The following is a 21,326-nucleotide window of genomic DNA, read 5'->3' as shown; positions in this document are numbered from 1 at the left end:
CTGTGGGGGGCTGTGTCCCCCTCCAGGAGCCCCGTTTGGGGGGGTCTTTGGGGCTGTCAGGATCCCCTCCCATTGCTCCCAGCAGTGGGTGCTGGCCGGGGGTTACAAACCCGCTGGGGCTGGGATGGGGGGGGGTCCAGGCTGACCCCCAGAGGGGCAGCAGCCCCCCCCCCCTTTCCCTGCCCTCAGGGGCTGTGGGGGGCACCCACTGCCTGCCCTGGGTCCCCGGAGCTGGGTGAGGGCAGGGGACGGGCAGCAGCCCCCTGCCCAGCCTGGACGGCGTGGGCTCTCGGCGTGCATGAGACCTGACAGACTCATCTCACCGTGCCCGGCGGCCGTGGGGCAGACCCACGGCAGAGGCTGCGTGCGGCCCCGGCTCGCCTGGCACCCCTGGCCCCGGGCTGGGGTGCAGAGGGGAGCCCACCCGCCGAGCCCCCACCTACCTTCGGTGGGGCAGAGGGCTCCGGGTGCTGCTCCGGCTGCGGCGGCAGAGGCCGTCTGAGCCGGGGGGGCCGCGGCCGCTCCTCCCCCTGCGCCGGGGCAGAGCCCGCAGCCAAAGTTCACAGCGGGCCGAGCCCCTCTGACACACCCCGCTGGGTGCAGCTCCTGGGGGGGACGTGGGTGCACGTGGGTGCTGGGACACCCCTCACCGTGTTGGGAGACCCTCACCATGGAGGAGCCCCTGACCGGAGCCGGGAGGGAGGGCAACCCCCCCTCAAGGGCACGCGGAACCCCCCCGGGGTCCCCTTCCCAGCCCTGGGAGGGGGCATCGCCTGGAGGCGGGGGGCCGAGCTCCCCCCCGGGGGGATTAGAGCCCTCCCGGCCCAGAAGGGGCCCTTTGTCTGGGAGAAAAAGGGGCCTCAGAGCCGGAGTTAAGCGGTAAAGAGGATGAGGGGGCTTAGGAGGGGGCAGCCGAGGGCTGTGCCAGGGCCCCGGCACGCGCCCGGCCCGGCCACCGCACACCGCCCCTACAACCACGCTTTATTCCGCTCGCCCTCCGGTACAGAGGGGTCCCCGAGGCGGCCGGGAGCTGCTGCGGCATCGCAGCCGGGGCCCCGCGTTATCTGCCGGGACCAGCCGCGATGGCGAGGGGCAGGGGGGGAGCCGGGGGGGGGGACACACACGACGACAACGACACCCCGGCAGCGGCGGCTCAGGAGCAGGAGGGCTGGAGCTGCCCCTTGTAGACGTACTCCAGGGCGGTGGCGATGGTCCGCATGTCCATCTCGATGCTGCGGGCCCAGTTCTCCACGTCGCCGATCTCCTGCCGGGATGGGGGGGGGCTGTCAGGGAGCTGCCGGCGGGATTTGGGGGGGGGGGGTCCTGCTCTGCCTCGCTCACCCCCCACGCCGGCAGCCGCAGCCCTGCGGGGGGTCAGGGCTGGCTGGGACCCTGTGGGTGCTGCCCGCCGTGGTGCGATCCTGCCCTCGGCAGTGGGTGCTGCCAGACTGCTCCGGCATCGAGCCGCGGGGCCGGGGGGTGCAGCCCACCCACCCTCCGGCACCGGGCAGGCTGCACCGTGCCGACGGTGGGCTCCCGGCACACGTAGGGCGCAGGACCCCATCCCTCGGCCAGCATCGGTGACACGGGGGGGTCCCACGGGGCTGCTTCTCCACGTGTCCCAGAGGGAAATCCCCCCCTCCCAGTGCCAAGCCAGGGTTGGGAGGTGACCCCCCCACACCACCCCGTGCCTGGGTGGGGGGACGGGGACCCCCACCTTGAGGGCCTGGTTGAAGTTCTCCACCATGGTGATCCACTGCCCAGTCTGCTTGGCGAACTGGGCCGCCTGCACCTGCAGCGTCTTCACCTCGTGGTCCAGCTTCCGCTGGTTGACGTAGGCCTGCGCCACCCTGCCGGGGGGGGGGACACGGGGGGGGGACGTGGGGGGGACACACGGGGAGTGGGGTCCCACCCCAACGGCCCCAGGCTGGGGGGGGGGTCCCGGGAAGGGGGTGGCTGTGGAGGGGGGGGGAAGCCAAAGCACTGGGGAGCCATTAGTGGGGCCTGGGGGGGGGCTGGGGAGGCCTGGGGGTCCCTGGGTGGGGGGTTTGGGGGGGGAAGGGGTCAGGGAGTTGAGGGGGTCCCTGGGGAGGGGTTTTGGGGGGGAAGGGGCTTGGGGGGGGTCCCTGCCCGGGGGTGTTAGGGGTGCAGGGGTCCCTGGATGGGAGTTTGGGGGGTTCCCTGGCCAGGGGTTTTTTGGGGGGAAGGGGCCCCAGGGTTGGAGGGGGGGTCCCTGGCTGGGGTTTCTGGGGTAAAAGGGGCCGGGGGGGTTCAGGGGGTCCCCAGCTGGGGGTTTCAGGGAGGAAGGGGCTGGGAGGCTGGGGGGGTCCCTGACCGGAGGGGCTGGGGGGGAAGGGGTCCCTGGTCGGGGTTTTGGGGGGTCCTTGGCCAGGGGTTTTGGGGGCAAGGGCCGGTGGGTTGGGGGGATCCCGGCCGGGGGTCCCCAGCCAGGGCTCCGCGGGGTCGGGGGTCCCGGCCCGGGGGTCTCGGCCTCACCCCACGTTGAGGTGATCGACCAGGGCCTCGGTCAGGCGGGTGGCGGCGGCGATGGCCTCCCTGCGCCGCCGCTCTGCGGGGACGCGGCCGTGAGGGGCGGCGGGACCCGAACCCGCCCTGCTTCTCCCTCCCCCCCCGCCGTGACGCCAACAGGGAGCCGCGTGACGTCAGCGTGCAGAGCGGTGACATCACGCTCCACCCTACCGGCCACCCCCCCTCGCCCCTCACCGCCACGGTTCCCCCTCCACCCCCCCCCCCTTGATGGGCAGCCCCATCGGCCAATGGGGTGCGCGTCGTCGCGGCCCCCGCGGTGAGCGGCAGCTCCCTCCGCCAATCGGAAGCGGAGCGGGGCCGGTCGCCATAGGGACGGGGGCGGGCTCACCCTGCAGCTCCCGCCGCTCGCTCTGCCGCGCCTGGTGCTCCTTCAGCAGCCGGGACAGCATGGCGGCCCCGGTACCGCGCCGGCACGGCCCGCGTCACCTGACCGCCACGTGACCGCCACGTGACCGCCCCGCCTCGCCGCCCCGCCTCCCGGGGCCTGCGGGGCATATAGAGGCCATAGGGGCCGGGCTGGCGGCGCTGGGCGGCTGGGTAGTGACTTGTAGGAGGCTAGGTGGGGGATACAGGGACCGGAGGGGGCTATAGGGGCCCAGCTGGCAGCCCGAGGGGACTATAGGTGCCTGGCTGATGGCATGAGGGAGCTATAGGGGTCTACAGGGTCTATAGGGGTCTGGGTGGTGGCCTGTGAGGGTGACAGGGGCATGTCAGGGCTATAGGGATCTGGTTGAAGGAGTGGGGAGCTGAGGAGGGCTATAGGAGCCTGGCTGGGCGTTTGTGGGTGCTATAGGAGCCTGGCTGGGGAGCTGAGGGTGCTATAGGAGCCTGGTTGGGGGTCTGTGGGGGCTATAGGAGCCTGGCTGGGGAGCTGAGGGGCTATAGGAGCCTGACTGGGGGTTTATGGGTGCTATAGGAGCCTGGCTGGGGGTTTGTGGGTGCTATAGGAGCCTGGCTGGGGAGCTGAGGGAGCTATAGGAGCCTGGCTGGAGGCATGGGCGCCTGTGGGTACTATAGGATCCTGTCTGGAGGTGCGGGGTGCTGTAGGGGTTTGTGCTGGGGGACGTATGGGTGCTATAGGGGCCTGGGTGCTGTGGCTCTGTGGCATGACGGCTGCGTGGCTGCCTCGTGCTGCCCGGGATGTCGGGCTCCCCTTTGCTCTGCTGGTTCCAGCTGTGCTGGCTGCTGGTCCCAGTACCAGCCGTGTGGCTGGGTGGGGGGCCTGGGCCATGCCCCGTGAGTGACCGAGAGCCCGGGCACGGCTGGGCTGCGGCGTGGGGTGCCGGGGTCCCCCCCCATCTTTGGGGTGCTGGGGGGCAGGTGAGCCGTCTACTCCTTCTCCCCGCGATCTGCGATGAGCGGGGCAGTGCTCTGCTCCCCGCTGGCGAGGGGGAGGCCGGGGGTGCCTGAAGGAGCCGAGCAGGGCTCTGTTAAACCTGCTTTTACTTCCCAGGTGGAGCAGCCTGCGCCGCCTGAGAATTCCTGAGCTCCCACCTGCTTCCTGGCTGCGGTGGGACCAAGACTGGGGCTAAATCTCAAATAATCCGGACTCGTCCTTGTCAGGGCGTCCCAATGTCAGGCCCTGCCGCCTGGGCTCTTTGTGTGCCAGGGCGTAATGGATGGGGCTGGCAGGGGGAGAAATGGGCTGGGGGGGGGGGGGGGGGGGGAGCCGGCCGGCCGGGCTCCCGAGCCGCGGCTCCTGCCAGCAAAGTGCACTATGAAAATTAAATTGGCCTGCAGAGTGCCGGAAGGGTGAGCTGGCAGAAATGCCGGGATGCATCTGATCTCACCGGGCTTAATCAGCTCAAGACCTGGGACGAGGCTGGCCCGTTGGCCGGGCGCCGGCTGGCCGCAGCCGAGCCGAGTCAGGAGGAGGAGGAGGAAGATCTCGTCATCCCCTCGGGTTGGGCATGAGGAAGGCGAAAAGAAAAGGCTGGGGCTGCGGGGAGGGGGCTGTGGTTGTGCGGGTGGGTGCTGGCAAGGGGTAGGCAGGGCTCGGGGCGCTCTGGCAGGCTCGGGGTGCGGGCAGCACAACGTTCTGCCTCGTCGCAGCCGCGGTGCTGGCTGTTTCTTCTCGACCTCTTCTCGGCGCAGTCCTGGCAGGGGCTGCCTGCCCGCGGCCCTGTCGGGAGCGGGATGCGCGTCTCCGCATCCCAGCTGGATTCTCCCCACAGACTCAGCTCCTTGTTCCTTCGCTGTCCCCTTGCCTTCGTGCTCCGAGCTGGTGACCTGGAGGAACTCTGGCCGCAGCTACAGGAACTCGAGCATAAAATGTGGCCAAAGATAAACCAGTGAATGGGTAAAAATAACCCCAGCTCACTCCCCACATGCCTGCCTGATGCTGGCCCACTCCAGTTACACAAACAAGCTCTTGCCTGCGGGAGCCCCTGCAGCCTTGGGAAGGGCAGAGGAATTTTATTTTGCCGTTTCCATCGTTAGCTGACGAGCGTGCCGGGCTAACGGGGGTGCTGTCGGGCAGAGCATGCTTGGGGTCTGCGTGCGGTGGGGCCGTTCCGCTCCTCCCTGCGCCCGGGCTTGGCCTGTGTCGGGGTCAGCTGCTCCCCGTGAAAGGTTTGGGTGTATCGGCAGGGATTTGGTGTTTGCAGGGATAACCGCCGGCAGCTCTCCCGCCCGCGGCAGCCCCGGGACGAGGCACCGCTCCCAGAGCCGCGCCAGCCCCGTTCCTGCCCTTCCTTCCACAGGAATGAAGATCGCTGCCCGGTTGGGGACCTTTGCTGGTGACGGCTGACCCTCCTGCGGGCGCCTGCCGGAGCTCACACCTCTCCCAGGCGCTGGCTCCGGCTCTCGGCACGTGCCGGGGATGTGCCGTGGCTTCCCTTGCTGACGCTGCCTGGAACAGCAGTGAAACGCGTTCGTGTCTGCCCCGAGAGGCACGACCGGCCCGGGCTGCGGGCGCAGGAGCTGCTGCTGCCGTGCGTGGCTCCGCTGCCTCCCTCGTTCTCCCTCCTCTCCGGCCGATGCTCCGTCCGGGGGAGCCTGGAGTCGATTCAGCCCTTCGCAGAGTGAGCGGGTTTGCCCGCGCCGGGGGAGCCCTCGGGAATGTTTCCCGCCCTCCATCCCGCGTGGAAGCGAGCGGTGGGTCCCATCCTCGCCCTGCCCGAGCTCTGCTCCCGGCCCTCGCCGCTCCCTGCCTCCGGCCGTTTCTACGCCCAGGGAAGCGCTTCCCCCCCCCCCTCTCCCCCTTCCCCTGCTTTTAGCCCCTGACCCCGCAAAAGCCTTGGCCGGGATCCTGGAGCGCATCCTGCCCTGGCTGTGGGAGCGGGATGAAGACGTCCCCGTGTTGCCCCCCCAGACTCCGCTGTCCTTGGGCGGGTTGGGGAGCTGGGCGCTGCTGCCCGTCCCGCACGCTCCCCCCGTCTCGGCCGCACCGTGCGGAGGCCGGCGGGGTGAGGCTGCGGCTTCTGGGAGCTCAGCGTTCAAATCCAAGCCAGGGCTTGGAGCAAAGGGAATCCTCCCAACAAGGAGTTTTCTTCTCCTGACACGCAAGTTGCTGCCTGGCCCCCCCCCCCTCCCCTTCCTCGCTCACCCTCCAGCCATGAAAACCCTCGTGCTTTGTGCCTGAGCCACCGGGAATGGCATCCTGCCGTGAGCCGGGCCAGGGGGGGGGGGGGAGTGCTCCCCTCGGCAAACCCTGCCTCATTTGGAAGTTGGCCCTTCCACCGAAAATAAAATTCTCTCGGGATGGCGCGGAGGCGATGACAAACTCTGCCGGGAGCGCCCAGGCTCCGGCTCTCGCTGCGTCCTCGCCGCCTGCTCGTCCGGGGGCAGCGACGGCAGCTCCCGCTGGTGCCGTGCCGCGTGCGGCAAAGCCGGCGCCGCTGAAACCCAATCGCCGGCAGCTGGTGCCGGGGTGGGACGAGGCCGTGAGGCCCCGGGAGCCCCGAGATGGGAAGTGTCCTGTTGTCCATTCACGAGGTGGTTTTGGGGTTGGAAATCCCCGACCTGCCGGGCTCCGGGGGGGGCCAGGCCTCCAGGGGAGCTGCTGTTGCTAATCCGGAATGGCTGGCTTCTCCGGCACGTTACCGGGCTCGGCGTGGCGAGTGGGGTGAGCTGCCGGCCGGGACCCCACCGTGGTGGCCCCGAGGGTCCGTGCTGGCGTTGCACGGTGCTGAGCAGCGCTGCTCGGGGTGCAGGGCTGGCTCCCCGACGGCCGGAGCTGCCCAGCCTCGGGGTGCTGCTCGGGTTTGGGTCTGTTTGAGGGAAAACGAAGCGGATTTGGGAGGAGGGAGGCTTGAGAGCGCGGTGCTCCCGAGGTGGGTGGGTTGGAAGCCGGGAGGGGAGCTGGGTGGCAGAGCAAGTTGGGGATGCACGCTGGGGTCCCATCTCCTCTCCCACTGCTCATGGGCACCCTGAAGCCTTGATCAGGTTTTTTGAGGGTCCCCTCTGTGCTGAGGGATGGCACTGGGAGCCCGAATCATGATTTTATCGAGGTTCGGCTGCTCACCTCGCTTCCCGGGCACGACCACCTCCCTTTCTGTTTATTCTCGGCCCGATGCTTGCGTGGTGCCCGGGAGAGCTGGCGGGGAGCTCCGTGCTGCCCTGCTGGGTGGGCGATGGGGTGCGGGGGGGGTGGCGGGAGGCTGAGCAGCCCCCGGGGACCGGGTCCGTTCCCGTCCTCTGCTCCCAGGCAGGGATCGGCCCTTTCCCACGTCAGGAGCACGACAGCGGGGACGTTGGGAAGGGATTTGGGCTGTGAAAGAGGAAAGAGCGGGTGAGCGTGGGGAGGGCTGGACGGCGGCCAGGCGGGGGGCGAGCTGGGGGGCACGGACCCTCTTGGCCCTGCCCTGGTCCCCCCCAAACGCAGGGCCGGCCGGCAGCGAGGAGGAGGAGGAGGAGCTCGGGGTGAAGGACTGTTCCTGCATCCAGCACGGAGCTGGAGCTCATTCACACGGCCGGAGCGGCCCTGCCAGCTCCCAAATATTCACAGGCCTTTGGAGAGCGGGAGCGGTTAAAAATAGCCAGTGTGCTGGAAAATATGACAGCCCCCCCCTTTCCCTCCCTCCCCCCCCCCCCCCAAGCTGCTGTTTGGGGCACGGGGCCGTGCTCGAGCCACAACCGCTCCCATGGGACCCGGCCCCGCTGCTCCTGGGGGGCTGCCCTGCCAGCACCCCCGGCCCCCCCTGGCCCCGGGAGCCTGCGAAGGCACCGGCCCCTTTGGCGTGGGGGTGTGCGGGTCCTGCTCCTGCCGGGGAGCTGGCTGCTCCTCTCGTTTTGGGGTGCAGGGGGGGTTACTCCCCTCCCAGCCCAAGGGTGGAGGTGGTTGGGGGCCTGGCAGGGGGCTGGGGACGGGGCTCAGCTGTCCCCATGGGAGCAGCCAGAGGGACCGTCCCGGTCCCCTTCCCACCGCCGTGTCCCCACGGCCTGGGTGCTGGGACAGCAAATTGCCCCCGCACGGCGGCTGTGCCGGGTGGGCATCGCTGCAGGCGATGGCGTGTCGGGGTATCGCTGCAGGTGACGGGGTTTTGGGGTATCGGGGTGCTGGGGTGTTGCCTCTTGGCGATGGCCGTGCAGAGGCCGATTGCCGTCCTGGCACCCCAAGCTCGGCAGACGCCTCGCGAGCCCTCCTCCGCTCCATCCCGGCTCACAGAGGGTCCAGCGGTGGGCGATTGCCCCCCCACCTTGCCCCCTTGGCCGGGGAGCCCCTGCCGCCCAGCCCGGGTGCTGGGCCCGCCCTGGGGGACGTGGCCCCGTTTCGGCAGCGGTTTGGGGCTGGGGAACCCTGGGGGGTCACCAGTGCCCCCGGGGCTGTGCCTGGAGGGGGAGATCGCCCGGCAGCGGTGCCAGGGCTGGGCTGGGGGCTTCGGCATCCACCTCCACGCGCGGGCAGGGCTGGTCCGTGCGGCGTGGGGTGCCACGCACTGCGATATGGGGGTGATGCGCTGTGGGGTGCAATATGGGGCGATGGGTGCGACGCGCTGTGGTAAGGGGTGCGATGCGCAGCGATTCGGGGCGCAGTACACTGCGATACGGGGTGCAGCGCGCTGTGCAGCACTGTGTGGGGTGCAGCACGGGGTGATGGGTGCGACGCAGCGTGATGCGGGGTGCAGTACACTGCGACGTGGGGGCGTGATGCCCTTCGTGGGGTGCACCATGGGGTGATGGGTGCGATGCGCCGCGATGCGGGGTGCAGTACACTGCGACGCGGGGCGTGATGCCCTTCGTGGGGTGCAGCACGGGGTGATGGGTGCGACGCGGGGTGCGACGCCCCGTGCAGCGGGGTGCGGGATGCGGCAGCGGGGTGCGGGATGCGGCAGAGCGGGCTGCGATGCTCTGCCCCGGGGCTGAGCGACCCGGGGGGGTGAGGGGGGGGGGGGTGACACACGGTGTGACCCAGCCCGCGGCAGGCGGGGCGGGGGCCGTGCTTCCCCGGCCGCCCGTGCTCCTCCTCGCCGCCGACCGGAGCCGGGGGAGCGGCGGGGAGCGGCGGCATGGCGGGGGCTCGGGGGCTCTGGCTGCCCTGGCTCTGCCTGCGGCTGCTGGCGAGCGCAGCCTTCAACCTGGACGCCACCAGCACCCTGCTGAAGGACGGGGACAAGGGCAGCCTCTTCGGCTTCGCCGTGGCTCTGCACCGGCAGCTCAGCCCCGAGCCGGCCGGCTGGTGAGTGCGGGGGCCCCGGGGCCGGGAGGGGCGCGGGAGCCGCGGACCCCCCCGCCGGACAAGCGGGCTGTCCCCGCGGCTCCTGGCCCGGGTCGGCTCCCCCCCCCCGGCTCTGTGCCCCCCTCCTCGGGTCTGTCTGTGTGTCTCCCCCCCCATCCCCGTCCCCCCCGCTGAGTTGGGGACCGGCAGCCCGGGGCTCCCCCCCCCCCCCCCGCGCCGCTCGGGGCTCCCCCCGCCCGCTCCCCGGGATGCTGGAGGGGCCGGATCCTGCCCCGCACGGCTTCGGGGTGCTGAGACTCCAACCGGGCTGGAGACCCGAGGGGACGGGGACGGGCGCGGGGACCCGCCGCCTGCGCTGCCCGGCCGCCGCCGCCGCCGCTCCTGCATTATTCAGCAGGACCGGGGGGGGGGGGGGGGGGAGGCGGGATTGGGGGGCGAGCGATGCCCCGAGCGCAGCCTCGGGGTGCTCGGGAGGATGGACCCCCCCCGGCCGGGCCCCCTGGGCCGTGCCCGCCGCCTCCCCCGCGCCCGCTCGCCGCTGAGCTGGCAAACGCCCACCCGCCGCATGCCAGGGCAGCCACCGGCTGCGGCCATGCTCCCCGGCCCCCGTGGCCCCCACGGACCCCAGCCCCCCGTATCCCCCGTGGACCCCAGCCCCTGCGGCCCCCGTGGCACCTGTGACTCCCGGGAGGCTTGGGCTGCTGGCGGGGGTCTCAGCGACAGGGGACCCCTGGAGCGGGCAGGTCTCGGGGCGCTGTCGCCCGCGCCTCCCCACCCGCTCGCGAGGCCCCAGCCACCCTCCCCGACCCCCCGGCTCGCCGCTGCCTGTCCCAGTCCCCTCGCCAGGCTGGTGGCGCCGGCCGAAGCCGCCCGGCCGCGGCAGCCGCCCTCTCCACATTCTTGGCATCGGGAGGGATATTTTCGCTCCCCGGTGCCCCAGCTCCCAGGCAGGTGTTTACGGAGCCGCTGGCACCGCGCTGGGCTCTGCCCCGCCGGCACCACACCGGTGTCCCCCTGCCTGTCCCCTCCGGTCCCCGGCAGGGCTCGGGGACGGATTTGGCCCCACGGTCCCTTACACGGTCCCCTGGCCCTGGCACCCCGGGCAGTGCCCGGTGCCCTGGCGCGGGGTGCACTCCTGTGCCGCCGCCTGGCTCCGTCCTTTTTTGGGCATGTTGCTGCAAGGTTATTTTCAGTGAATTCCAGTTTATTTTTACCGGCTCTGCCTCTCCGCCACCCCCCGGGGCTCCCTCACGTCCTGAGGCCACCGTCCCCCGGGGAGAGGGGCTGGGGGTGGCCACGGGAGCCCCCTGGCCACCGAGGAGCCACCGGCGGCACGGCACTCATCCGACAGATGAACGAGCCCCGTCCCCTCGGGGACCCTGGGGAGGGCTGCGCGGGGTGGGGGTCTGGGTGGGGGTCAGGGTGCCCCCAACCCTGCTGCAGCAAGGGGGACGGGGCAGGCGGTGGGCAGGAGTGGGGGGTCCAGGTGTGCGTCACCTCCTGCGCCCCCTCCCCTGCCCACACGTGCACCGAGCTGCGGCAGAGGCCTGGGAATGGCCACGCCGGGGCTGCAGCTGCTCGGCCGGGCGGGCTGGCACCGCGCTGGGCATGCACCGCGCCGGCACAGCCAGCGGCGTGAAATCGGTGCGGGGGCGCGGGGACAGCTGCACGGAGGGGGGGGGGGACAGGGATGCTCCGGCGGCTCCGGATGGGTGCCGGGGGGGTGGGGAACCGGGTGTGCAAACCTGGCAGCGTGAGTGTGCAAACCCAGCGTTGCCACGTGCCCGCTTGTGCACAGCCGGGCTCGCAGGGGGGTGCCGTCCCCCCCACACCCTGACGGGGGCTCCCTGCCACGGCAGGCTGCTGGTGGGGGCCCCCCAGGCGCCGGCGCTGCCCAGCCAAGGTGCCAACCGGACCGGGGGGCTCTTCGCCTGCCCGCTGACCCCCGAGCTCTCCGACTGCTGGCGGGTGCCCATCGACGAGGGAGGTGAGGTGCACGCCCGGGGGGTGCTCGGTCTGCGGGGGGCCCCCCCGGCTCCCCGCCCCGGGGGGTCCCGGTGGGGCTGACGCTGCCCATCCCCACCAGTGGACCTGCAGCGGGAGAGCAAGGAGAACCAGTGGCTGGGGGTGAGCGTGAAGAGCCAAGGTGCCGGCGGCAAGATCGTGGTGAGCACCGGAGTCGGGGGGGACAGCGGCGAGGGCTGCGGGGGGGGGTGTGTGACCCCCGACACCGCCTGACCCCCCCTCCCCGTGCGCAGACGTGCGCCCACCTGTACGAGGCGCGGCACCGGGTGCGACAGCCCCTGGAGACGCGGGATGTGATCGGGCGCTGCTTCGTGCTGAGCCAGGACCTGCGGGTGCGGGACGAGCTGGACGGGGGCGAGTGGAAGTTCTGCGAGGGGCGGCCGCAGGGCCACGACCGCTTCGGCTCCTGCCAGCAGGGCCTGGCCGCGGCCTTCAGCCCCGACCACCATTACATCCTCTTCGGGGCCCCCGGCACCTACAACTGGAAAGGTGAGGATGGGGGCGGCCGGGCCCCCCCCGGGGCTGAGCGAGGGTGCGGGCACGGGGCTGTGTGCACGTGCGCAGCTTTGCGTGTGCGTGGGTTTGCGTGTGCATGCGTGTGGGTGCGTGTTCTTGCCTGGGCAGGCATGCAAGGTGTGCACATGCATGCACGGTGGGTGCGCAAGCTGTGGGTGCGAGCATACGGGTGCCTGTGTGCTGTGTGTGAACGTGCTATAGGTGTGAGCATATGGCTGCGTGCATGCTGTGGGTGTGAGTGCATGTGTGTGCGCACGCTGTGGGTGTGAGCACGTGTGTGTGCATGCTGTATGAGTGTGCATGTGTGGGTGGGTGTGCATATGGGGGTGTGTATGCATATGGGGGTGCGTATGCAAGCATGTGTGCATGCATGCAGGCACGTGCACATACATGCACGATGTGTGTGCGTGCTGTGGGTGTGAGCACGTGTGTGAGCATGCTGTCGGTGCGAGCACAGGTGTGCGTTCATGCTGTGGGCGTGAGCACGCAGGTGTGTGCATGCTGTACGAGTGTGCGTGTACGTGCGCATATGGGTGTGCGCGTGCGGGCACGCTGGGCGTGCGTGCTGCGTGCGTGCGAGCCCACGGGGGTGTGCGCGCTGTGTGCGTGCACGTGCGTGGGTAGGGGGGTTGTGTCCCCGTGTCTGTGCACACGTACGTGTGTGTGCTGGTGCACCCACGTGTCCGTGCGTCGGGGTGCCCAGGCCAGGGGCAGGTCCGCCCGGCGAGCGCAGTGCCGTGGGGCAGCTCCGGCGCCCCTTTGTCCCCAGGCAGCAGGAGGGTCCCCAGGGGGGTCCCCGCCCCGGCCCCCCCTCACCCCTCCTCGGTTCGGCAGGGAACCTGCGCGTGGAGCTGCTTAACCAGAGCTCCCTCGACCTCCTGCGCTACGACGACGGGCCCTACGAAGCCGGGGGCGAGAAGGACCAGGACCCCTCGCTCATCCCCGTGCCCGCCAACAGCTACTTCGGTACGGGCACGGCGGAGCCCGGGCGCAGCGGCACGGCACGGCACAGGGGACCCCCACCATCGCTGCCGTGGGATCCCCCCCCCCCCCCCGCGCCCCGGCCCTGCCGCCCGGCTCCAGCCTGCCCCGGCCGCGGTGCCCACCCTGACGCCCCTCTCTCTTTCTCTCCCGCCCGGCCGCGGCGCAGGGCTGCTCTTTGTGACAAACATTGATAGCTCAGACCCCGACCAGCTGGTCTACAAAACCCCCGAGCCCAGCGAGAAGGTGCCCGGCGCGGCCGGCGACGTGGCCCAGAATAGCTACTTGGGTTCGTAAGCGCCGACGGCGTTGGCGTCGGCGTCCCCGTGTGCCACCCTCCCCGGAGCCGTGTCCTGTGGCGTGTCCCCCGTGTCTGTGGAGGGGAGAGGAAAGGAGAGCTCCCGCAGCCTCCGCCAGGGCCTTGTGAGCACACGTGCACACGTGCGCGCACACGTGTCCCCGTGCACACACGCACGCACTGAGCGCACCTCCCTCTGCACCCCCTCTGTACACGCAGCATCGCCCCCCTCCTCGTGCACGCACGCACCGAGCGCACCCCCCCTTTGCACCCCCCCTGCATGCGTGCCCCCCCCCCCCGCCCCGTGCACACCCCCTTGCACACCCGGCCGTGCACGCGTGTGGCTGCACGCCTTCCCCCCGCCGCACGCTCCCACCCCTCTTGGGTCCATCTCGTGCAGGCACAGGCCTGTGGCCGTCACCCCCCCCGGGGTGGGGGTCCCAAACCCCCCCAGCCAGGGCTCCCTGCGGGCAGCGCTGCCCTGTCCCCGTCCCTGTCCTGTGTCCCGTCGCTGTGCCAGGGCTGTGGTGGGGGCACCGCCAGGCTGGGGGGGGGGCAGAGCCCGGGGTGGGGGGGGCACAGAGCCTGGCGTGGCCCCCAGCACCCCACCGTCCCCGTGCTCTTCCCTCCCGAGATGTGTCTGCGTGGGGGGGTGCAGGGTTCCCGTGGGGGGAGGCAGCGGCCGCAGCCTGCTGGAGCCTGGCAGGGGGCTGCCGGGGGGCTCGGGGGGGGCTGCGCGGCTGCTGGGGGGCTCGGGGGGGCTGCGTGGCTGCCGGGGGGCTGGGGGGGGGCTGCGCACTGCAACTGCTGCATGTGGGGAAGGGGCTCCCGGCCCCCCGCTGTGGAGGGGGCTCTGCCGCGCTCTCCAGCTGGGGCGGGGGGGGGGGGTCCGGCCCCCGTCCGGCTCTGCTCCGGGTCTTGCTGCTCTGGCCCCAAAATCTTCCCTTCTCTCCCCAAAATCTTCCCTTCTGGCAGTGCGGGGAGGGGCTGGTCCTTGCTCACCCCAGCAGCCTCTGCTCCCCCTTGGCTTCCACAGGCCCAGAGCTGGGGAGGGGACCCCCCCAGTCCTGCCCCCCCCCAGCTGCAGCCGCTGTGCCCCAGGGAGCGCAGAGCAGGGAAACTGAGGCACGAGCAGAGCCCCCGCCTCTATTCCCACGCCAAAGCAGGAGGGTCCCCGAGGGGAGACCCGGCCACGCAGGGCTGAGCAGAGAGAGAGAGACGGACGGACGGACGGATGGGCAGACGGCGGGTGGGGGGGCCCGGGGGGGCCGGGGGCCGGGCGGGCACCGACGCCTGCCCCCCTCCGCAGGCTTCTCGGTGGACTCGGGCGCGGGGCTGACGCGGAGGCGGGAGCTGAGCTTCGTCACCGGAGCCCCCCGCGCCAACCACACCGGGGCCGTGGTCATCCTGCGCCGCGACAGCGCCAACCGCCTGGTGCCCGAGGCCGTGCTGCCCGGCCAGCAGCTCACCTCTGCCTTCGGCTACGCCGTCGCCGTGCTCGACCTCAACAGCGATGGGTGAGTTTGGGGGACCCCCCCCCCTCCCCCAGCTGTGGCGCTCGGCCCCCCAAATCTCGGTGCCGGGGCATCGCCCTGGCTCGGTGCACCGGGACGGCTTGCCGCGGCCAGGGGGGTGACGGGGCTGCCGTCCCCACAGCTGGATGGACCTGGTGGTGGGGGCCCCCCACTTTTTTGAGCGCAAGGAGGAGATCGGGGGGGCCGCCTACGTCTACATCAACCCGGCGGGGCGCTGGGACTCCGCCACCCCCCTCCGCCTCAATGGCACCCGCGGCTCCATGTTCGGCATCGCCCTCAGCGCCGCCGGGGACCTCAACCAGGATGGCTTTGAGGGTGAGGGGCTCGGGGGGGGGGCTCTGGGGTTCCCATGGGCTGGGACGCAGCCTGCGTCCTGCCGGAGGGGGAGATGGTGGCACCGGGGGCTGCATCCCATAGAGGGTCCTGGGGGGGGGCTTGGGCCCCCCCCACTACCTGCCCTTGCCCCCCCGCAGACCTGGCCGTGGGAGCCCCCTTTGACGGCGCCGGCAAAGTCTACATCTACCACGGCAGCAACCTGGGCATCGTGGCAAAGCCGGCGCAGGTGAGGGGGTGCAGGGCCGGGGGTGCATTGCCCATCGCCCCCCCCCCCCGCCCCGGCCGGTTCCCAGTGTCACAGGCGCCTTGTCCCCAGGTCCTGGACGGGGAGGGCGTGGGAGTGACGGCCTTTGGGTATTCCCTCTCGGGGGGGCTGGACGTGGACGGGAACCTCTACCCCGACCTGCTCGTCGGCTCCCTCTCCGACACCGTCGTGCTGTACAGGTGAGTGCCCGCCACCGGCAGCCCCGGCCCCAACCGGGGCACCCCCCCCTCCCCGGGCACCCCCATCCCCGGCACCCCCATCCCCAGGCACCCCCATCCCCAGGCACCCCTCATCCCCAGGCATCCGCATCCCCGAGCATCCCCCATCGCAGGGCTCCCCTCAAACCCTCCCGGGGCATCCCCTGACCCAGGGGGTCCCTGGTCCCTGGGCACGGCCGGGGGTCCCGTGCAGGTGGCGAGTGCCGGGTCTGCGCAAGGCTCGGGGTGCCCTCTGCGGGGGGCCCAGCCTGGCACCCCCCGTTTCTCCCCTGGCAGGGCTCGGCCGGTTGTCCACGTCTCCAGGAACGTCTCCCTGCTCCCCCCAACATCGACCTGGAGCAGAGCAACTGCCAGCACCAGGAGGGCGTCTGGTGGGTGCCACCCGCTCCCCCCCCCGCCGCCTCCCTCCCTGGGCACCCAGCCGGGGCACGGCCGGGGGTGGGTGCCACCCGTCTCACCCCGTGCCCCCGCAGCGTGGATGTCCGAGCCTGCTTCAGCTACATGGCCAGTACTGCCAGCTACAGCCCCCGCCTCGGTGAGCGCGGTGGGGACGGGCAGCGGGGCGGGGGACATCGGGGGTGCCCCCCCGGGGTGGGAGGGGAGGGAACCCCGGCATCGCGCCCGTCCCTCTCCCCCCAGTGCTGGAGTACGTGTTCGATGCCGACACGGACCGCCGGCGGCGGGGCCAGGCCCCCCGCGTCTCCTTCCTCGGCCGCCGTCCCTCGGACCCCGAGCACCAGTTCTCTGACACGGTGGAGCTGCCCCGGCAGCACGCCCGCGCCTGCGTCAAAGCCACCTTCCAGCTCCACGTGGGTCCCCGTCCTCATCCTCGTCCCCGTCCTCATCCCTGTCCCCATCCCCATCCTCGTCCCTGTCCTCATCCCTGTTCCCATCCCCGTCCTCATCCCCGTCCCATCCCCGTCCCCCCGTGTCCCCCCCCTTGCCCTCACCCTCATCCGCCCTGCCTGCAGGACAGCATCCGTGACAAGCTGCGCCCCATCACCGTCACCCTCGCCTACGGCATCCAGGGAGCCGGGGCCACACGGCAGAGCCGGGGGGCTGCGCGGCAGAGCCGGGGGGCCACCTTGCCACCCCTGTTGCCCGTGCTCAGCCCCCAGCAGCCCAGCAGCCACCGCACCGAGGTGGGGACCCAGCCGTGTGTGTGTGTGTGTCCCCCTTCCCCTCCCCTCCCCGGGGGTCCGGGGTGCACCGTCCCGCACGGGGGCTGCCTGGAGTGTCCCCGTCCCCCCCGTGTCCCCCCAGGTGCATTTCCTGAAGCAGGGCTGCGGGGACGACAAGATCTGCCAGAGCAACCTCCAGCTCCGCTTCCAGTTCTGCGCCCGCCTGGGGGACGCCGATTTTCTGCCCCTGCCCCGGTGAGGGGGGGGGCCGGGGCCGGGTCCCCACGCCGCGGGGTGTTGGGGACACCCCGGGGGGGGCGGCCTGACAGCAGCTCTGCCCTCAGGGGCGCAGATGGCACCGCCGTCTTCGCCATGAGCGACCAGAAGGACGTGGCCCTGGAGATCCACGTCACCAACCTGCCCTCGGACCCGGCGGAGCCGCAGCGGGACGGGGACGATGCCCACGAGGCCCTGCTCACTGCCACCTTCCCCCCGGAGCTGCCCTACTCTGCCCTGCGCCCCTACGACGGCCGGGCGTCCTCGGTGCGGCGGGGGCCTGGGGGGGGGGGGGTGTGAGGGGGGGTGCTCTGGGGGTAGGACCGAGGGTGCTGGGGCAGAGGGATGGGGTGGTCCTGGGGGGCAGAGGGATGGAGATGGTCCTGGGGCTACTGGAGGGACGGGGCTGGTCCTGGGGGTGTGGGATGAGGGTGGTCCTGGGGGTGCAGAGGGATGGGGGTGGTCCCAGGGGTGCGGGAGGGGGTCAGTCGCGGGGCGCAGCAGGCTGGGGGGACCCCCGGCAGCGGGGGCTCAGCTCTCTGCCCCCCAGGACAAGCCGGTGGTGTGCCTCGCCAACCAGAACGGCTCGCAGGTGGAGTGCGAGCTGGGGAACCCCATGAAACGCGGAGCCCAGGTGGGTGCAGCTCCCTGCTCCCCCCTCCAGCCCCCAGGCCCCGGCCCCGGCCCCGGCCCTCATCCCTCTGCCCCCAGGTACGGTTCTTCCTCATCCTCAGCACCCTGGGCATCACCATCCAGACCACGGACCTGGCGGTGGAGCTGGCCCTGTCCACGTGAGCCCCGGGGGGGTCAGGGGCCTTCACGGCGGAGCCCCACGCTCGGCTCTGTGCATGGGCGCGTTTGCGGGAGGGGGGTTTCGGGGTGATGCCCCCCCCCAACCCCCCTGCTGCCTCTCCCCAGGATCAGTGAACAGCCGGGGCTGGAGCCGGTGGTGGCTCGCGCCCGCGTGGTCATCGAGCTGCCGCTCTCCGTGACGGGGTGAGTGAAGGTGGGGAGGGGGGTCCGGGACACCCCACCACCGCCACCCCGGGGCTGCCCTGACCCCCGGCTGTCCCCACAGCGTGGCCGTGCCGCCCCGGCTCTTTTTCGGCGGGGTGGTGCGGGGGGAGAGCGCCATGCGGCGGGAGAGCCAGGTGGGCAGCGCCGTGCGCTTCGAGGTCACGGTGAGTCGCCCCGACACCCGGCTCCCGCGGGATTGCCGGGGGGGGGGGGGGGGTCTCAGCCCCACTGCTCCCCTTCCCGCCCCGTGCTCCTGGATGGGGGGGGGGGGGGGGCGGCTGTGTGTGGGGGGGATCCGTGCCACCCCACTCATGCAGCCATCCCCGTCCCCCGGCAGGTCTCCAACCGGGGCCAGTCGCTGAAGACGCTGGGCTCGGCCTTCCTCACCCTCCTCTGGCCCCACGAGATCAGCAACGGGAAATGGCTGCTCTACCCCCTGCACCTGGAGCTGGCGGCTCCCCCGGGGCAGCGGGCGGCCTGCAGCCCCCCCGCCAACCCGCTGCGCCTCGCCCTGGTACCGCCGCGGGCGGGGGGGCGCGGGGATGCGTCGGTGCCGGGGAGGGGGGGGGGGTGTCCCCGTGCCACCCCCCTCCATGCCCGTCCTTTCCCCTCCTAGGAGCCACAGGGGGAAGCTGACCCTGCCGAGGCGCCCACCCCGGGGTCCTGGTGGGTGCCGGCACCCGCGGAGAGGAGGAGGAACGTCACGCTGGTGAGTGGGGCTGGGGAGCACCCACTGCTGGGGTGCCCCTGCTGCTGGGGTGCACCCAGTCCTGGGGTACCTCTGCTCCTGGGGTGCCCCTGCAGCTGGGGTGCACCCAGTCCTGGGGTACCTCTGCTCCTGGGGTGTGCTGGGGTGCACCCAGTCCTGGGGTACCTCTGCTCCTGGGTGCCCTGCTGCTGGGGTGCACCCAGTCCTGGGTACCCCTGCTCATGGGGAGCACCTGCTCCTGGGGTGCCCCTGCTGCTGAGGTGCACCCAGTCCTGGGGTACCTCTGCTCCTGGGGTGCCCCTGCTGCTGGGGAGCACCCAGTCCTGGGGTGCTCCTGTGCCTGGGGTGCACCCAGTCCTGGGGTACCCCTGCTCATGGGGAGCACCCGCTCCTGGGGTGCCCCTGCTGCTGAGGTGCACTCAGTCCTGGGGTACCTCTGCTCCTGGGGTGCCCCTGCTGCTGGGGAGCACCCACTCCCGGGGTGCTCCTGTGCCTGGGGTGCACCCAGTCCTGGGGTACCCCTGCTCATGGGGAGCACCCGCTCCTGGGGTGCCCCTGCTGCTGGGGAGCACCCACTCCCAGGGTGCTCCTGTGCCTGGGGTGTGCCTGCAGCTGAGGGGCACCCACTCCTGGGGTAAACCTATTCTAGCCCACCCAATCCAGGGGTGCCCCCGCTCGTGGGGCGCACGGCCGGGCTGACCCCCCCGCCTCACCCCGCAGGACTGTGCCCAGGGCACCGCGCACTGCCTGGCCTTCCGCTGCCCGCTGCACAGCTTCGAGCGCGCCGCCGTGCTGACGGCCCGCGGGCGCCTCTGGAACAGCACCTTCCTGGAGGTACGAGGGGACGGGGATGGGGACGGGGACGGGGACGGACCCCCCCAGGCCGGGGAGGGGGCTCAGCCCGTCCCGTGCCCCTGCCACAGGAGTACCTGGCCGTCACCTCGGTGGAGCTGATCGTGCGCGCCAGCGTCTCGGTGACCTCCTCCATCAAGAACCTGGTGCTGAAGGACGCCTCCACGCAGGTCTGGCCCCGCCGCCCCCGGCCCCCCCCCCCGGCCCCCCACCCCGCTGCCCCCTGACCGCCCTCCCCTCCCCAGATCCCCGTCTCCATCTACCTGGACCCCGGGGCGGCGGTGGCCGGCGGCGTGCCCTGGTGGGTCATCCTGCTGGCCGTGCTGGCCGGCATCCTCGTCCTGGCCCTGCTCGTCTTCATCCTCTGGAAGGTGAGGGAGGGGACGGGGTCCCTGCAGCAAGATGTGCCCCCCTCCCTGTGGCGCGGGGTCCCCTGGACATGCTGTGCTGGGCCACCCCAGCCAAGCCATGCCACACCGTGCCATGTTGTGCCATGCCATGCCATGCCATGCCACTCCAGCTATGCTATGCCATGTTGTGCCATGCCATGCCACTCCAGCCATGCTATGCCATGTCGTGCCATGCCATGCCATGCCACTCCAGCCATGCCGTGCCATCCCAGCTGTGCCATGCCACCCCAGCCGTGCCGTGCCATGCCGTGCCATGCCGTGCCATGCCGTGCCACCCAGCTTGGCCTTGCCCAGCCTCACCCTCTCGCTTCCTCCCCAGTGCGGCTTCTTCAAGCGGAGCAGCCGAAAGTCCCGCTACGCCGCTAATTATTACCGGGCCCGCCGGGGCCTGCAGCCCTCCGCGGTGGACAAGCAGGCGCTGGAGGGCGAGCGGTAACGCAGGGCTCTCCCGCCCCGGCCCCGGCAGGCAGCGAGCACGGGTGCACAGGGGTGTGCGAGGGCTGGCGGCCGCCCTGCGCGGGTGTGCGAGGGCTGGCAGTGTGCCGAGGCGGAGGGGACAAGGGTTTGCAGTGCTGGTGCGCGGGTGTGCAAGGGTTTGCAGTGCCCAAGCCGGGATGTGCAAGGGCGTGCAGTGTGGGTGCGCGGGGGTTTGCAGTGCTGGCGCGTGATGGTGCGAGGGTTTGCAGTGCCCGAACCGGGACGTGCGAGGGTTTGCAGTGCTGGTGCGTGGTTGTGCAAGTGCTGGTGCAAAGCGCACCCCCCTGCAGTTTTGGGGTGAGTGCCGAGGGATGGGCAAGCGTCGGCACAAGCGCCGGTGCCGTGGGCTCGCAGAGCCGTTCCCAAAGCCCGGGCGTCCCCGCGGGGCCCTGACTCGCTGGTCCCCCGCAGCTGGGCTTCTTCCGCCGGGCGCGCTACGCGCCGCCGGCCGTGCCGCAGTACCATGCCGTGAAGATCCCGCGGGAGGAGCGGCAGCAGTTCCGCGAGGAGAAGACGGGCACCATCCAGAGGAAGGAGTGGGCCGCCAACTTGAGCGAGGCCAGCGACGGCCATGTCGCCCCCAGCTCGGCGTAGACCCCCCCAGGCCCTGGGGACGGCATGGGGACAGTGGCACGCGCACGGGACGCTAGACCACGGGACCGTCCTCCCTGGCCCTGGGGAAGGACCCTCTGGCACCGCGTGTGGGGAGGCACACGTGTGTGCCGGCACACGCCTGCCTTAGCCGGGCGCACACGGGACTGCTGGCACTGGGATGGGGCCCGTTTGCCCCACGGGAAGGGCTCAGCCCCACGGGGTCAGCTCGGCCCCACAGCGATGCTCGACCCAATAAAAGGAGCAGCCCGTCCACAGAGACCGTGTCCCTTCCTCGCAGCCTGGGGATGTCGGCCATGATGGGTGTGGCCGGGGGGCCGCCATGATGAGTGTGGCGGGGATGCCGCCATGATGGGTGTGGCTGGGCGGTGGGTGCCTACGCTGCCGGGGCCGGGACGAGCCCTGTCTGCCGGGATAACGGGGCTCGTCGCCGTCCCCGCCCGCGGGCTGGGCCCGGCCGCCCCCGACCCACCGACAACGGCGGCCCAGAAAGGAGGGGGAGAGGCCCT

The 21,326-nt window shown here is 71.8% G+C and overlaps 2 protein-coding genes across 2 annotated transcripts; one reads left to right on the top strand and one right to left on the bottom strand.

Annotated features, from left to right (window-relative positions):
• Positions 1-880: 880 nt before the first annotated feature.
• Positions 881-2,939, bottom strand: BLOC1S1 (biogenesis of lysosomal organelles complex 1 subunit 1). The gene is made up of 4 exons (XM_050914157.1): positions 2,879-2,939; positions 2,497-2,569; positions 1,718-1,850; positions 881-1,264 (listed from the first exon to the last, which is right to left on the bottom strand). Exons 1-4 carry the CDS (start codon positions 2,937-2,939, stop codon positions 1,154-1,156), a joined length of 378 nt encoding a protein of 125 aa, XP_050770114.1. The 3' UTR covers positions 881-1,153.
• A 6,060-nt stretch (positions 2,940-8,999) lies between these two features.
• Positions 9,000-21,069, top strand: ITGA7 (integrin subunit alpha 7). The gene is given in 27 exon segments (XM_050914060.1): positions 9,000-9,169; positions 11,029-11,156; positions 11,256-11,335; positions 11,428-11,683; positions 12,545-12,676; positions 12,861-12,980; positions 14,299-14,506; positions 14,646-14,839; positions 14,998-15,086; positions 15,177-15,304; positions 15,620-15,663; positions 15,666-15,714; positions 15,817-15,878; positions 15,983-16,152; positions 16,315-16,485; positions 16,607-16,719; positions 16,809-17,007; positions 17,291-17,374; positions 17,452-17,531; positions 17,659-17,736; positions 17,819-17,921; positions 18,095-18,271; positions 18,374-18,466; positions 19,187-19,300; positions 19,390-19,488; positions 19,564-19,689; positions 20,617-21,069. Coding segments are annotated over 27 exon segments (3,450 nt in total). The 3' UTR covers positions 20,800-21,069.
• The last annotated feature ends 257 nt before the right edge of the window (positions 21,070-21,326 follow it).

The sequence above is a fragment of the Gymnogyps californianus genome, unplaced genomic scaffold (genome assembly GCF_018139145.2).
Source record: "Gymnogyps californianus isolate 813 unplaced genomic scaffold, ASM1813914v2 HiC_scaffold_32, whole genome shotgun sequence".
Lineage (NCBI taxonomy): Eukaryota > Metazoa > Chordata > Aves > Accipitriformes > Cathartidae > Gymnogyps > Gymnogyps californianus.
This window is presented reverse-complemented; position numbering and strand designations above follow the sequence as displayed.

Coding starts and splice junctions, on each gene's coding strand:
- BLOC1S1 (XM_050914157.1), bottom strand. CDS start 2,939: ATGCTGTCCCGGCTGCTGAAGGAGCACCAGGCGCGGCAGAGCGAGCGG. Junction 2,570..2,878: donor CGAGCGGCGGGAGCTGCAGG/GTGAGCCCGCCC, acceptor GCGTCCCCGCAG/AGCGGCGGCGCAGGGAGGCC. Junction 1,265..1,717: donor ACTTCAACCAGGCCCTCAAG/GTGGGGGTCCCC, acceptor CCATCCCGGCAG/GAGATCGGCGACGTGGAGAA.